General features: G+C 34.2%; 2 protein-coding genes across 3 annotated transcripts; one reads left to right on the forward strand and one right to left on the reverse strand.

The window, feature by feature from the left end:
• The first annotated feature begins 812 nt into the window (after positions 1-812).
• LOC116126127 (phosphate transporter PHO1) lies at positions 813-9,929 on the forward strand. 2 transcript variants are annotated; one of them, XM_031411831.1, is made up of 15 exons: positions 813-1,033; positions 3,842-3,927; positions 4,023-4,242; positions 5,145-5,487; positions 5,740-5,788; positions 6,573-6,644; positions 6,940-7,069; positions 7,646-7,766; positions 7,981-8,230; positions 8,321-8,425; positions 8,519-8,563; positions 8,662-8,814; positions 8,920-9,198; positions 9,290-9,426; positions 9,520-9,929. In XM_031411831.1, coding segments are annotated over exons 1-15 (2,082 nt in total). In that variant the 5' UTR covers positions 813-1,032; the 3' UTR covers positions 9,611-9,929. The 2 variants fall into 2 exon arrangements, with proteins under 2 accessions (XP_031267691.1, XP_031267692.1); XM_031411832.1 differs by having other exon boundaries at positions 4,082-4,242.
• A 490-nt stretch (positions 9,930-10,419) lies between these two features.
• Positions 10,420-15,563, reverse strand: LOC116126104 (long-chain-alcohol oxidase FAO1). Its single transcript, XM_031411806.1, has 3 exons — positions 15,220-15,563; positions 14,870-15,142; positions 10,420-12,391 (listed from the first exon to the last, which is right to left on the reverse strand). Exons 1-3 carry the CDS (start codon positions 15,436-15,438, stop codon positions 10,649-10,651), a joined length of 2,235 nt encoding a protein of 744 aa, XP_031267666.1. The 5' UTR covers positions 15,439-15,563; the 3' UTR covers positions 10,420-10,648.
• Positions 15,564-15,810: the final 247 nt, after the last annotated feature.

Raw genomic sequence — 15,810 nt, forward strand, 5'->3', positions numbered from 1 at the left:
TGGTGATTTTACTTTGACATGAAGGGGAAAATAATTATAATGTGATTCATAATATATTAATTATTTGCTATCTGTTAGTCATCGTAAGTCATAACAGAAAACATTATAATATAATTTTTTTCCACGAACAAATTCGGAATTCCGAATAAGAGAGCACTATTTCGGAAACTGCACGCTTTAGCAGCATGTTGCATGGCACGTGTATTACATAATTAATTTAATTATTGAAAATTAAATTAAAGTATGTATTAAGAAAAATATAGCTTAGCCATACATATATATATTATTCAAAAATATGTTTTAGGTGGCATGAAGGATTGATATCTGATGTATCTGATCATTAATTTTCTCATTTAATCATAAGAATACCAAAATCTTCATTTATTATTTTTAATTTTCTATAAGCATGCTAATATGATTCCATTCAAAATTAATTCGTTTAAACAATCCGCAAAAGTTCTTCAAGTGAAAATAAATGTCATAAATACCAGGTGGAGGCAAATCCTTATAAATTTTATTTTATTTTTTTATGACTGAGGGTATCTAGGTCAGTTTGCACATACCTCAATTAATCATTAAGGACTCTGAAACTATCGATTAGATATGAACTCTAGTACCACCCCTATTAGCAACCATGGAGACTCAAACTCGGATGACCTCTATATATAAAGTCTCTCTCTCTCTCTCTCTCTCTCTATATATATATATATATATCAACCCTCTTTATCCCTCTCGTCTTCATTTATTTCCTCCTTCACTCTTTACAGTAGCTTCACCTAGCTTCTCCTTCTCAAACCCAACACATGGTGAAGTTCTCAAAGGGCTCGAAGCTCATCATACCGAATGGAAAGACGCCTTCGTTAACTACTGGCAACTCAAGAACATATCAAGAAGATCAAGCTCGCCAGAAAAAATCACAAACCCCATGACCACCTCAACCCCGACTTCGGTCGCTCCATTTTCGATCCCATTCGCTTCATCGCCAACCAATTCTCAAACAATCTCTTCGGTCAAGACAACAGAGCCAGTATCATAGGTAAGAAAATTACACTGAGCATATTATGCATGCATTTCTAATCATACGGTGTGTTTTTGGGTATTAAAACCAGCGAGATTAGACAAGCTTTGGGGAATTCACTAAGCAAATATATTGTTTATGTAAATAGGCCAATAGTGTGAGAGCAAAGTGGCACGTTTTCAGGCAAAAGTGTATGGTTTGGCCGATTTTAAAACTGAATTTCCGACATTTCGGTCTCTTGAGTTAAATTTCCTCTTTGGGGACGTTTTCTTGAAATTTGTTCCTCGTCCATTCTGTTCTTTAATTTGCTTACGTACCACCGTACCAGAATACTCCTTTTTTCTATCTGGTGAGTTTGCTTTGTTGCTGCAAAAGAATGTTTACGCTTCGTCGCCGTTCGATCAAGTGGGTCCCAACTTTTAACTGTAAATCACCCACCACAAGATTAATTAAGTGGGTCGAAACTCATGAGATAAATGTCAAATGCAGATACATATCCCCATCATATTATTCAATTAATTACTTAATTATTCCAAAGTTTAAGTTTTTTTTGGTAATTAATATATATAACTATTTAGTTAAGAATGGCTTTGTAAATTTGGTCATGAAAGCAAATGAAACGGTTTCAAGGGCAATTATTTATCACGAAACCATCGTGACTTATAACAAAAAGGAAGGCGACCACATACAGAAAATAAATGAAAATGAAACATAAATGAAGGAGGTTGTTGTTGAAGTAATTTATATATTTTCATTCTTCTTCTGTTGAGGTGAAGAGCAAAGTAATGGAGACGGAGATGAAGAAGATACCAGACTGAGCTTGCAATTGCTCGAAGAAGATGAGGTTTATATATAAACAATTTTGTTTTTTTGTTTAATGTTGAATGTAAGGTTATATATATATATATGTGTGTGTGTTTCTTATGATTATTGTAGGTGAAGGCGTTTTTTGAGAGAGTTGATGAAGAGCTAAACAAGGTGAACCAATTTTACAGGACAAAGAGACTGAATTTTTGGAGAGGGGAGACATTCTCAACAAGCAACTGGAAATACTTGTAGACCTCAAACGAGTTCCGGCGACTGGCGGCGGAAGCCTACTAATGGAATTCTTCTCGTTCGTGGTCGTCTTCTGCTCGGAACTCTGATTTTTCTGGTCAGTTTGCTTTATTTAAAACTATCAAAATCAGTTCTTTAAAAATGAAACAAACAAATATGTTATGCGTACAAAAAGAGTTTTGGTCAATTTCATGAGATTGAGGGTTATAGTCATTTAAAATTAGAACTTACATGACATGGCAAGTATTATTGGCTACTATATATATATATATATATATATATATATAACTGAAGTACAATTTGTCTGTATATTTTCACTTTAACACGTGCCACAACATAAACCCAAATTATTTCAATGATCATTTAATAAGTTAATTAAATTTACAAAATCATTTGTTTGGTCTTCATTCAATTATTGTTAAAACACTGGAATTAACCTGTGGAATCTTTGGGACTACAATTGAAAAAGTGATGAACCCATCATAATAAATGTTTGTTCTGGTTTCATTTATAATTCAAAGCAACCTTTGGCCCACCAAAACTCTTCCAGAAATGAGAAGAGATGTTGAGTAATAACCCAGAAAGGTGTTTATTTTAGTTAATATTTATTGAAAAATTTATTCATCTGTATTACAAAAAAAAGGTGGTGCTTGGTCAGTGTTCATATTCGAAGGTTAATGGATAGACATGTAGCAAGAAACAAATTGATAAAAGCAATATTAATTAATGCTGTCCACCTTATGTATAACTTTCTTCAGGTTTTTATTCTTTTTCAAACGCCTTTCCATGGACAGCTTGAGGAAAGTTCCGTGAAAAAATTGTACTCATATTGCGATTGACTGTTTATGAGACTTTCTCCTACATATGATCTGTCAACGCTGAATAAAAATCATTATATAATCTTGATCATTAAGGAAAATTAGTGCAATTAATCTTCCCGCAAATTGGCGTCTTTTCGTTTTATTATCTTAATTAACTATACGTATGATGCAGAGAGCCAAGCTTCATTGAGTGAAGCTCCCACTGAATCAACACAAACGGATGATGTGATAGCAGCACTAGAGAGAAATGGTGTGAGTTTTATTAATGCTACAACGAGGTCAAAAACAAAAAAGGGGAAGCCTAAAATGGCGATGAGGATTGACATTCCAGCTGAAACACCAACACGAACAATTTCAGCTGTTACATCCGTGCTATGGGAAGATTTAGTCAATAACCCTAAAAAAGAAGGGCCGGGAGATATCATTAATAGGAAGAAGATCCAGTGTGCTGAGAAGAAGATTAGAGGAGCTTTTGTGGAGCTCTATAGAGGTCTTGGCCTTCTCAAAACTTACAGGTAATATTTTGTTTTACTTTACTCTTTTAACGATAGTGAAAATAGAACTGTTCATTGTTAATTTTTTTTTTTTTAAATATTGATGGAAATTTAATTATATACAAAGGTTGCTCATGGATTGCAACATCAACAAATATTGCTTTGAATTTACGTAATATTGAAGTATGATTTCAGACGATATATATTTTCAAATTTGGTCTANTTTTTTTGGTAATTAATAATATATAACTATTTATGTTAAGAATGGCTTTGTAAATTTGGTCATGAAAGCAAATGAAACGGTTTCAAGGGCAATTATTTATCACGAAACCATCGTGACTTATAACAAAAAAAGGAAGGCGACCCACATACAAAAAATCAATGAAAATGATCATTAAATGAAGGAGGAGGTTGTTGTTGAAGTAATTTATATATTTTCATTCTTCTTCTGTTGCAGGTGAAGAGCAAAGTAATGGAAGACGGAGATGAAGAAGTATACCAGACTGAGCTTGCTCAATTGTTCTCTGAAGAAGATGAGGTTTATATAATAAACAATTTTGTTTTTTTTGTTTAATGTTTGAATGTAAGGTTATATATATATATATGTGTGTGTGTTTCTTATGATTATTGTAGGTGAAGGCGTTTTTTGAGAGATTGGATGAAGAGCTAAACAAGGTGAACCAATTTTACAGGACAAAAGAGACTGAATTTTTGGAGAGGGGAGACATTCTCAACAAGCAACTGGAAATACTTGTAGACCTCAAACGAGTTCTCGGCGACTGGCGGCGGAAGCCTACTAATGGAATTCTTCCTCGTTCGTGGTCGTCTTCTGCTCGGAACTCTGATTTTTCTGGTCAGTTTGCTTTATTTAAAACTATCAAAATCAGTTCTTTAAAAATGAAACAAACAAATTTATGTTATGCGTTACAAAAAGAGTTTTGGTCAATTTCATGAGATTGAGGGTAATATAGTCATTTTAAAATTAGAACTTACATGACATGGCAAGTTATTATTGGCCTAATATATATATATATATATATATATATATATAACTGAAGTACAATTTGTCTGTATATTTTCACTTTAACACGTGCCACAACATAAACCCAAATTATTTCAATGAACATTTAATAAGTTAATTAAATTTACAAAATCATTTGTTTGGTCTTCATTCAATTATTGTTAAAACACTGGAATTAACCTGTGGAATCTTTGGGACTACAATTGAAAAAGTGATGAACCCATCATAATAAATGTTTGTTCTGGTTTCATTTATAATTCAAAGCAACCTTTGGCCCACCAAAACTCTTCCAGAAATGAGGAGATGTTGAGTAATAACCCAGAAAGGTGTTTATTTTAGTTCATATTTATTGAAAAATTTATTCATCTGTATTACAAAGAGAAGGTGGTGCTTGGTCAGTGTTCATATTCGAAGGTTAATGGATAGACATGTAGCAAGAAACAAATTGATAAAAGCAATATTAATTAATGCTGTCCACCTTATGTATAACTTTCTTCAGGTTTTTATTCTTTTTCAAACGCCTTTCCATGGACAGCTTGAGGAAAGTTCCGTGAAAAAATTGTACTCATATTGCGATTGACTGTTTATGAGACTTTCTCCTACATATGATCTGTCAACGCTGAATAAAAATCATTATATAATCTTGATCATTAAGGAAAATTAGTGCAATTAATCTTCCCGCAAATTGGCGTCTTTTCGTTTTATTATCTTAATTAACTATACGTATGATGCAGAGAGCCAAGCTTCATTGAGTGAAGCTCCCACTGAATCAACACAAACGGATGATGTGATAGCAGCACTAGAGAGAAATGGTGTGAGTTTTATTAATGCTACAACGAGGTCAAAAACAAAAAAGGGGAAGCCTAAAATGGCGATGAGGATTGACATTCCAGCTGAAACACCAACACGAACAATTTCAGCTGTTACATCCGTGCTATGGGAAGATTTAGTCAATAACCCTAAAAAAGAAGGGCCGGGAGATATCATTAATAGGAAGAAGATCCAGTGTGCTGAGAAGAAGATTAGAGGAGCTTTTGTGGAGCTCTATAGAGGTCTTGGCCTTCTCAAAACTTACAGGTAATATTTTGTTTTACTTTACTCTTTTAACGATAGTGAAAATAGTACTGTTCATTGTTAAATTTTTTTTTTTTAAATATTGATGGAAATTTAATTATATACAAAGGTTGCTCATGGATTGCAACATCAACAAATATTGCTTTGAATTTACGTAATATTGAAGTATGATTTCAGACGATATATATTTTCAAATTTGGTCTAAATTGATGAGTGAATCAGTGAATTCTAATCTTGTTTAACTAATTTTTGCAGCTCGCTCAATATGGTGGCATTTACAAAAATACTGAAGAAATTCGACAAGGTAAGACGGTCATATGCCAGCCTCATCACGCATGCACGGTATCTATACATAGAGAGAAACAAAACAAAACAAAACAAAACAAAACAAAACCCAGATTACACAAAGATAAATTGGTCATGTTGTTCACACTTTTGGTAAAAAAATTTGCTTTAACTTCGCACTTCAGATTTTTTCTTTTTTGGAAGGGAGCACTTTAGGTCATATTACTGAGCTTCGTGATTGAGCTTTTTTCCTACTATCATAAAAATTTAAAAGAAGTAAAGTTGAATAGATGGTACAAAAACAAATGATGAAGCACGAGGCAAATGTATATAGATATTGAATAGGAATTATATTTTGTTTAATGAAAGCAACTTTGGTAAAGAAATGTGAAAGCTTAATCGATTTTCTTTGAGAAGTAGAAAAACATATAACAAGACAAATGAGAGAACACATGGATAATGCTTGCATTTGGTATCTTGAACGAACAAAATCGTGTAGAAAACAATTAATAATATTGATGTATCTCACATGAGATATGTGATCCTCTGCGAGACCCTACAACTATACATACATATATATATATATCTGCCCATAACACTTAACCAAACAGCTGAATCTAATTTTTCAACCCAGAAAATGACTTGTAAGAGTAACAGGGTATGTATATTGTATGATAATTTATACTTTGTACAATTTGATAAGGAAAACACAAAGGAGAAATTGAATTTTACATACTGTTAACAGTTAAGAACTGTGTGTTTAACAACATATATGTTGAACAAGTTATTTCTCATGTGAACAGGTATCAAACCAGAAGGCATCCGCAAGTTATCTACAAGTAGTAAAGAGGTCTTATTTCATTAGTTCCGATAAGGTAAGGCATTGAAAAGTTGATAAGTTTAAGTTCAACACGTAAAAGTATACTCCTTTTACATATTTAGGTTTATGTCTCCACCCACAACTTCCTTTCTCAAGCTCAAAATGTTTTCAGTACGTTTTTACATATGTTGATTTGATTACCAGCTAAAAAATGTTATTGATGTGATACCATAGTTGATTAAGTGCATATATATATATATATATATACACACTATACTTGGAAAATGAGCTATATTTTTTTTTTTAAGTAGATGCTATAATAAGTGAAATATTATATTTGGTCTGATAAGGTGGTTAGACTAATGGATGAAGTGGAGTCCATATTCACAAAGCACTTCGCCAACAGTGACAGGAAAAAGGCAATGAAATTCTTGAGACCCCAACAACAGAAGGACTCTCACATGGTCACCTTTTTTGTTGGTAATAAACTCTCCCACTTTCTCTTTCTATTACCATTACAAAATTTCCAAAAAAAAAAAAAAAAAAATCGCCCATAGTCACGAATCATGCATCGATCTTGCCTTTCATTTCATCAATGCTTGACAAACAATCATATCGTTGCTTAATTAATCAGGTGTTCATCATAAAAGTAGGATTAGTGCAATGGTATAAAGCCATTTAAAGAGATTTCCCACTTCCTACTATTGACAAAGAAAAAGCAAAGAAAAGGAGTGTTCAAACACTGCCTCCCGTCTATGGCTGGTCCAGTGAACATAGATAAAAAACTAGTTCAATAAATTAATCATGTAATGTCATTTCTTTTTCACTTTATAAGATAATGAAATATCGAATTTGATTGATGTTAGTCTCTTTTCTGCTACAAACCTGGCAGCTGCTACCCACTAATCCCCCCACTAGTGGAAACAATTTTTATTTGGTTCACATTGAGAAAAATATGTGCACAAAATTAGGCCACGCTACCAAGCTTTCCGGCATTTGATGTGCAGTAAATTCTATTTTCATGGTAACTGAGTTTTCTTCTTGTCGTTTTTGCAGGGTTGTTCACCGGTTGTTTTGTATCACTATTTAGCGTATACGCAATATTGGCTCATTTGTCTGGTATTTTTTCCGCTAGCACAGAAGTGGCTTACATGGAAACAGTCTACCCAGTTTTCAGGTAAATTTATTAACTAAAGAAAAGCACTCTTTCGCTTTTACACTGATTGGTATATGAAATATGGACAGCTAGATGGGCCTGAGTCCTCTCAGTTACATGAGTAGGCTTACATGAAGCCCACTTATTATCATTATACTAAGAGGGAAATTAATTTATGAACTTCTTTAAACTTTAGAATATGAAATACTAATGGTAAATTTATGGGGTTATGCAGTGTGTTTGCATTGTTATGCTTGCACTTGTTTATGTATGGATGCAACTTGTTCATGTGGAAGAGTACGAGGATCAACTGCAACTTCATTTTCGAATTTTCACCAAGCACTGCACTCAAAAACAGAGATGCATTTCTCCTTTGCACCACTTTCATGACTGCTGTGGTTGGGGCAATGGTTGTTCATCTTCTCTTACGAGCTAGCGGCTTTTTACCGAGCCAAGTTGATGCCATTCCTGGAATTCTCCTTCTGGTTAGTGCTATTATTCATTTGAGGTGCAAGAATTTTATACATTTTTGAGTTTTGAATAACTAATTCTCAATCTTTTGCATCCGTGCCCAGATTTCATGTTGCCTGCTCGTATGTCCATTTGACATTTTCTATCGCCCCACACGCTATTGTTTCCTTCGAATTATGCGTAACATAATCTGCTCACCATTTTATAAGGTACATTATAAATGCACTGGCAACATTGGGATGGGGTTAGTTTGATTTGAAGATTTAGAATTAGCCACTAAAGCATCATGTTCATGTATGCAGGTTTTGATGGTAGACTTTTTCATGGCTGACCAACTCACTAGCCAGGTAATCACTCTAGTCAATAATCAATAGAAGGGAAATTTCATTAAACCTCTCACTATTTGTCCTCTCTGATCATCAACAACAATTGTTTCTTATTACAGATTCCATTGTTGAGACACTTGGAATCCACAGCATGCTACTTTCTTGCTGGAAGTTTCAAGACACACGAATATGAAACCTGCAATAATGGAAGACTATACAGGGAACTAGCTTATGTCATATCGTTTTTGCCATATTATTGGCGTGCAATGCAGGTAAACTCAAACATCTCCTTTCACATTGTGAATATCTTTTATACACATTTAACGAATCTTTCCGTGCTTATTACTAATTCATGGCCTTTCGATGTTACTAATTAGTGTGCACGGCGATGGTTCGATGAAAGTGATGTTAACCATTTAGCTAACATGGGGAAGTACGTTTCAGCCATGGTGGCAGCCGGTGCCAGGATAACCTACAATAGGCAGAGCAACCACCTATGGTTTGGCATAGTCTTGGTGACTTCAGTGGTGGCTACAATTTATCAATTATACTGGGATTTTGTCAAGGATTGGGGACTCTTGAACCCAAAATCCAAGAACCTTTGGCTCAGAGATGACTTGATTCTCAAGAGCAAAAGCATCTACTATATGTCCATTGTGAGTCATCCTTCTCGTAGTAAATTAATTATGCTTGATTAGATTATGAAAAAGGGTCCTAACAGAGTGAAAAATTTTGGATTAATTATAGGGCTTGAATGTGGTTCTAAGAATTGTTTGGGTGGAGACTGTGATACGTTTCCGTATTAGCAATGTTGAGGGGCGCATGCTAGATTTTTTCATGGCTTCATTAGAAGTTATTCGACGAGGGCATTGGAATTTTTACAGGTACTCATTAATTCTCTAGGGCATTAGTGAGGTTAATTCATGATTTATGGCTCATTTCTACAATTAATGTACTGATAATTCCTAATGAAACAGGTTGGAGAATGAACATCTGAGCAATGTTGGGAAGTTCAGGGCAGTGAAGGCAGTTCCTTTACCATTTCGCGAGACAGATTCGGACAGCTGATGAGCTGTCTTATTAATAAATGTATAGAAGTACTTAATGGCTGACAGAGCAGGGAGGTTATATTTTGCAAGAGGGATCCACATTTTATTATAACAATGTGGGAGATCTCTCTGCCATTCATCAAAATCATCACAGATTCGATCGGCTCCATTGTCAATTGTAAAGCTCCAAGTGTAGCAAATAAATTAAGCAGCATATATGCTTGTAAATTTGGCCCTGTAACTTGGATATAATCGTCAACATCCCACATCATAATTGGGGTTGATTTCTAAGAATCAAATATTATAAGAGCATCAGATTACTAGATTGCTTTTCACAATTACTGTAACTGAGAAATGATCATCAAATCACTTTGAATTCATAGTTATTGAACAACTGATTTAAAACCATTCACCATAGTCATGTTGACTCTAACTATGCTCTTGAAAATCTTCTGAATCTCATAGCCTCTTATTGAATCTTCTTCGAAGGGCGTTTTTGAGTTTTACTTTATTGTTCAAATTTTGTAGTAAATTCAGATTTCTTTTGCTTCCCACCTCTGGAAGATTTACTTACTTACTGGAGAAGTTTTATTCTCACTGAGATATAGTAATCTGTCATGCTTGATCATCTAATTCCGCCTTCCTATATGTATCTTTATATCTTATCAAGTATGTATGTATTTATATTGTTAATTGTCATTATTGGTTTCAGAGTGTCTGCTATTTCCTCAATTTATCCTTTCCATTATGTCACCTCACATGGATTAGAAAGTCGCCATCTCCATCAATGTTCTTGTATGATATTTGGTTCTATGACACTGTGTAGAATACACGCATCAACAGATCAAAGTTTAAAAAGATAATCGAAATCGTTTTTCTATTTAGTACAGATAATCCAGAATACTTGAACTTCATATCCACGCTTCCACAATGTATAAACTGCATTTACTGTTTCCATCACAACAGAGGCAACTCCGCCTGCTAAATCATCTCTACATTACAGGTCCTTGTTGAACTTTATTCAGTCCGAAAAAACCTGAAGTAGGAACTAGTAAACTTAAGATGACTGTTTTTTCTTTAAAGAATCTGCGATCTTCTTTGAGAGACAGTAAGCAGTGGACTGGATGGTGATCATGGGATTAACTCCAACAGCACTTGGAAGAACACTGGCATCACAAACAAATAGCCCTTCTGCTTCCCAACTCTCACCATTCTCATCAACTGCGCCCTCTTTTTCATTAATCCCCATTCTGCAGCTTCCCATTTGATGGGCAGAGCCGTACAGCGTCCACTTCTCCTCTTGTGACATTGCCCCTTCTGCCGGATAAACCGTGTCCAGAAATTCCTCCAGTTCCTTTTTACTAATTCCTTTACATTTGATTCTCTGCCCATCACTCCGATGGGTGCCAACCTCAACGGCTCCTGCTGCTACTAAAATTCTCAATGCCTGCCTCAACCCTGCCTTCAAGTTTTCTTTGTCCAATGGACTTAATTTGTGGCTTATCCGTCCCTCTACCTTAACTTCTCCGGCTCCCCGATCTCTAACTATTGTTATGAGGTGAGCAGTTCTTGCATACTTCAACATCCTTTGCTTCATATCAAATGCAGATTCCCAAGGGCATAGTACTCCATATTTAGCTGGCGATAATTCAGGAGTTTCAATGAGGGCTCTTACATTGGAATATCCTGAAACCACCTTATGAGCTGATGTGATTATACCTCCCTCATAGGCATTTCCCTTGAATTCTGAGTTTGAGTCCGGAAAGTATCCCCACGCCATCAACACCGGATGGAGATGAAGGTTTTCGCCAATGTTCGGATTCTTCAATCCACTAGAGATCAGTAAAGGGGGTGTCAAAAGAGCCCCACACGCCGAGATGGTTGCTTTCGCTTCAATTTGCAGTTTCATTGTGATGTTATTACTTAAAGCTTTTACTATCACACCTGAGCATTTCTTCTCCCTCACACTTCCATTCTTGTTCCTTTCCAATATTAATCTTTCAGCTTTGCATCCTGTTAAAATGACTGCCCCATGATTTACAGCATCAACCAACCATGTTCTATCAGTCCCCTTTTTGTCTCCTTTTCTGCAACCATAACTGCAAGATCCACAGTAATGATTCTCTGAAGAATTCCGCGCCACCCTTTCAACTTCAAGGCCAAGATTTTCACACCCTTTCCGAAGAATTTGATTCTGAAACCCCTCCTGCACACAATTCTCCGTAACACCAATTCTTTCACACACAGTATCCATGGCCGAGAGATACTCATGGCTTCCAAAGAGAGTGAGCTTGTGGTACTCTGCCCATTCCTTAAGCAAAGACTTTGGTGTCTTAATGCACACCGACCAGTTGACAGCCGAGCCACCACCAACGGTTGATCCTGCCAGAATCATCACTTTCCCATCAACGGTTGTAAGAATTCCTCCTGATTCATACAGTTGATCATGTGAGGGACCATCAAGGAGAGAATAATCTGAAGGTGTAAAGTAGTTCCCTTTCTCAACAACAATGACCTTCTGCCCGGAACTTGCCAGAACAGCGGCTGCAACGCCTCCGCCGCAACCGGAGCCGATAATTACAACATCACAGTTGATTTTGAGGACATTCTGCTCGGAACGTTGTGCAACTCTGAGACCTTTCTGGGTGAATGAGTGGGGAAGGGTGTTCTCAGTTTCATACATAGTTTCGATGATTCCCTTCTGAAGTGGCCTCTCTTTTTGAGAATGGCACACATTCTCATCAATGTCTACGTGATAGTTAATGGCTTCCCATGCTGGGTTGCTGCCATTTTCGTCAACCTGTAAAAAAAAAAATGGTGAATTTGATTATTTTAAAAAATGGTGTAGTATTTCATTTACATTAATTATTCTAATTATTTAATTACTTCAACATTGTATTTTAAAATTTAAATAATTTATTGATTTTAAGTACAATTTTTTGTTTTTGAAAACAAGAGACACAAAGATACAACAAATGCTATGAAAATGTTTTTAGTATAAATAAGTTAAAATACTTTTGATATCTGTTTTCGAATTTAATTCTAAAAGTTAATGTAAAATTATAAAACAATTAAAAGTCATTTTCACAGTTTTCTGTAATTTTTAATTCTTAATTTTTTTTTAAATATTATGTCAAACTTATTTTCAAATATTAAAAATATTAAGATACAACTAAAAAATGTGAATTATATATAATTTTCTGAAATTATTTTTGAAAAAAAAAGGATTTTCTTCGTAAATTTTTTATATTCTTATTTTAGTAGATTTTTAACATCTTTCAGTTTCTTCTCTGTAATGTTTTAATAATTACATCAAAAAAAAAAAAAAAAACACTAAGTTTTTAAATGATATGAGTATGAGAGTATGACACCCCAAAGGCCCAAATCGTAAGCCGTACCAGCTCTGTAACGATACAGTAGCAAAGTTTTGAGGCCCTAGAATTGGGCCGTGTATAGTTTTGAGTCCTGCAAAGTTTCTATTTATTGATTATAGCTTCAGCTGAAACTAAATTTATGTATATAATAAAGAATATGACACTACGTACTTCAAATCTGTCAGCAAAAATAAATTTCTCTTTAAATGAATTGAATAGAAATTTAAAGTATGAGAAAGTGGTTTGGTTGGAAGTAAAATCTCTCTTGAATCTTTCCTAATTTAGTGTTATTCAACTAACACAATTTAAAAAGACAATGACATTTCAACAGATGATATTATTCTTTTCTACTTAACTTATGGCCACAATTTTTTGTAACCTGAAGATCTTTTTGTCCTTTATTCATATAAAATTTAATATTTTTTATACAACAAATACAAACTTTTTATACAAATTCATTTATACTATTTTAATGTAATTGGATGATTTTGAATTAAGAATAAACTAAACAAATAGAGTAGATAATATGTCAAATGTGAGTTTGTATACATAATATTGCTCTTTAAAAACTACCATATAACCGGACTCTTTGTACGTTCAAATTACGTATTGAACAAAATTAGTTATTAAAATATTGATTAATTTTACCCTAAATCAACATAAACAAATTGTGTTGATTTAAAAGGTATTAGTGAAAAATGATGGAATAATATACTAAGAACAATAGAAGAAAATTTCAAAAACTTTAAAGAACGAAACTTGTGTTTTGATGTAGCTTCTCCACAACCTAGACAATGCTATCTTTATATTTTTCAAATTGGATCGAATTTTTTAAAATTTGCAATTACGTTCATTTTCTTCCTTCTTGCTAAAAATTAAGACTAATCCCAATTCCCAAACATCACCTCTAATCTAATCAGAGTTGTGCAAGTCTTAATTGCATGACCCTCTCAGAGTTTTCCACGTAACCATCATCACTTAATTCCTATTTAATTGCTAAGATGAGACTAATCCACAAATTTATGGAATACCTTAGTTTAGTCCTCTAGTAGATTCCTTCATTTTATTATGAAAACAACAGTATGGGAGACAATAGATATTTAACCAACCCTTGGGTGATCAGACGGCCAACTAGGAATCTTAGATATGTTACTCATGAGTTCGACTCCCTTCGATTACTAATAAGGATGGCCATTAAAAGATTATCCGATCGTTAATTTTAAGACTCCAGATGATTAGTTAAGGTGTATGTAAATAGATATTTTGATAATCGAAGATGTTTTGGGCCAGTTTACATGCACCTCAACTATTATATTATAGGCTAAATAGTATTTTAAACCCAATCTATCGTGAAAGAACATTGTACCCCCTTGGGTTGGGAAACACCCAATATTACCCCTTTTTCTTCTTTTGAATTTAGGCTTTAAAACTTAACCATGAAAGGGCACCCTTGTCAATTCACCTCACATACGTAACATTGTAGAAAGAAAAAAAAAAAGAAAATGATTTAACATTATGAATTGTCCGTCTGGGATAGATTGGGGTGAAAATCATTAAGCCTATATTATAAAATAAAATGTATTGTAGTCGGAACAAAACTATCTGAATTAATTTTTTACTAAATGTTTCTGTTCCCCTGCCGTATGTCTTGCCCAGAATTAATGAAAGAAAACAAATAAGGACCTGTTTGGGTGTCCCAAGAAAAACGAAAAACTTAACTGAAATATTAATTTAATTATAAATTAATTCTGACCGCTTATAATAGCGTTAGGTTTTGCATCAGAATTATGCAAATATTTAATGAAAATGCATCTGATTGAAATGTATTGAGCAATCAAGAAAGCTTTAAATATATATAATAAAATCAATAAAATTCAGCTAGTGATAATGAAGAGTAGAATTACCCGGGATAAGAAAACGAAGAGGCATAGAGCCTTTATGTACATAAATGCAACTCGAACGGGCGTCAGAAACCAATGTTTGAACCATTTTTGTAGAACCTTCTCCCGATTCTCGAATGACATACACGAAAATCTGTTGATGAAAGGCCATTTTTTGCTCAAACAAAGCGACCCACAAAGCAAAAACGTGCCCAACTTTGTGGAAAGGATCATCAATATTACTCTAATCAAGATCCCCGCTTCTATTAGGCCTCTTTTCACTAAAATTTCAGCAACCTGCATCAATTAATTAATAATTAGTGTTCTTCTCAAGTTTTCAAGCATTAATAAGAGTTGGTGAAACAGTGAATTACCTCGTCAGGGATGGGAGCTTGAGAACCAGAAGCTTTGTAAAAATATTCCAAAGCCTTATTGCCTGCAGGATGGTCTTGTTTTTCCTCCAAGGGAATTGAAGGTAAAATGGTGTCGCAAATGGTGGCCAGTGTTTGCATCTCTGCTGAAGAGAAGCCATGGCTGTAGTTGCTTCTTGCTTTTCTCCTCCCACTCAACAAAGGGTGGCATTCTTTTCCCATCTCTGGATTATCTTCTCCACTTCAAACTCTTATACAATAATATTATTTTGCTTCTTCACTTGAAATTAAACAAATATGGTTTGTCCGTCACCCTTTATATACATTGAATAAACGAGGGGAGTACAGTAACTGTATATACTGTTTTTGTGGAGGAATTTAATGACATATATCACGTACTATATACGCCTAAAAATATATAAATAATAAACTTTTTCATGTACTATATATATACACGTGACACAAACTTTTTTTTCTCTATCAATTTAATGCTTTACGTGACGCAAACTTTTTTTTTTTTCCCTATCAATTTAATGCTTTCCTTTTTCTCTCTCATCTCCCAATTAATTTACTTGCTCCATTGAGAACCACTCG

This window comes from Pistacia vera, unplaced genomic scaffold, assembly GCF_008641045.1.
Source record: "Pistacia vera cultivar Batoury unplaced genomic scaffold, PisVer_v2 Contig175, whole genome shotgun sequence".
Classification (NCBI taxonomy): domain Eukaryota; kingdom Viridiplantae; phylum Streptophyta; class Magnoliopsida; order Sapindales; family Anacardiaceae; genus Pistacia; species Pistacia vera.

What these genes read in the sequence shown, in the direction of transcription:
- LOC116126127 (XM_031411831.1), top strand. An exon ending in GGCCTTCTCAAAACTTACAG is followed by an intron (nt 5,488 to 5,739) that starts GTAATATTTTGT and finishes TAATTTTTGCAG; the next exon opens with CTCGCTCAATATGGTGGCAT. An exon ending in CATGGTCACCTTTTTTGTTG is followed by an intron (nt 7,070 to 7,645) that starts GTAATAAACTCT and finishes TCGTTTTTGCAG; the next exon opens with GGTTGTTCACCGGTTGTTTT.
- LOC116126104 (XM_031411806.1), bottom strand. Translation starts at nt 15,438, where the DNA reads ATGGGAAAAGAATGCCACCCTTTGTTGAGTGGGAGGAGAAAAGCAAGA. An exon ending in AAGCTCCCATCCCTGACGAG is followed by an intron (nt 15,143 to 15,219) that starts GTAATTCACTGT and finishes TAATTGATGCAG; the next exon opens with GTTGCTGAAATTTTAGTGAA. An exon ending in TCTTCGTTTTCTTATCCCGG is followed by an intron (nt 12,392 to 14,869) that starts GTAATTCTACTC and finishes TTTTTTTTACAG; the next exon opens with GTTGACGAAAATGGCAGCAA.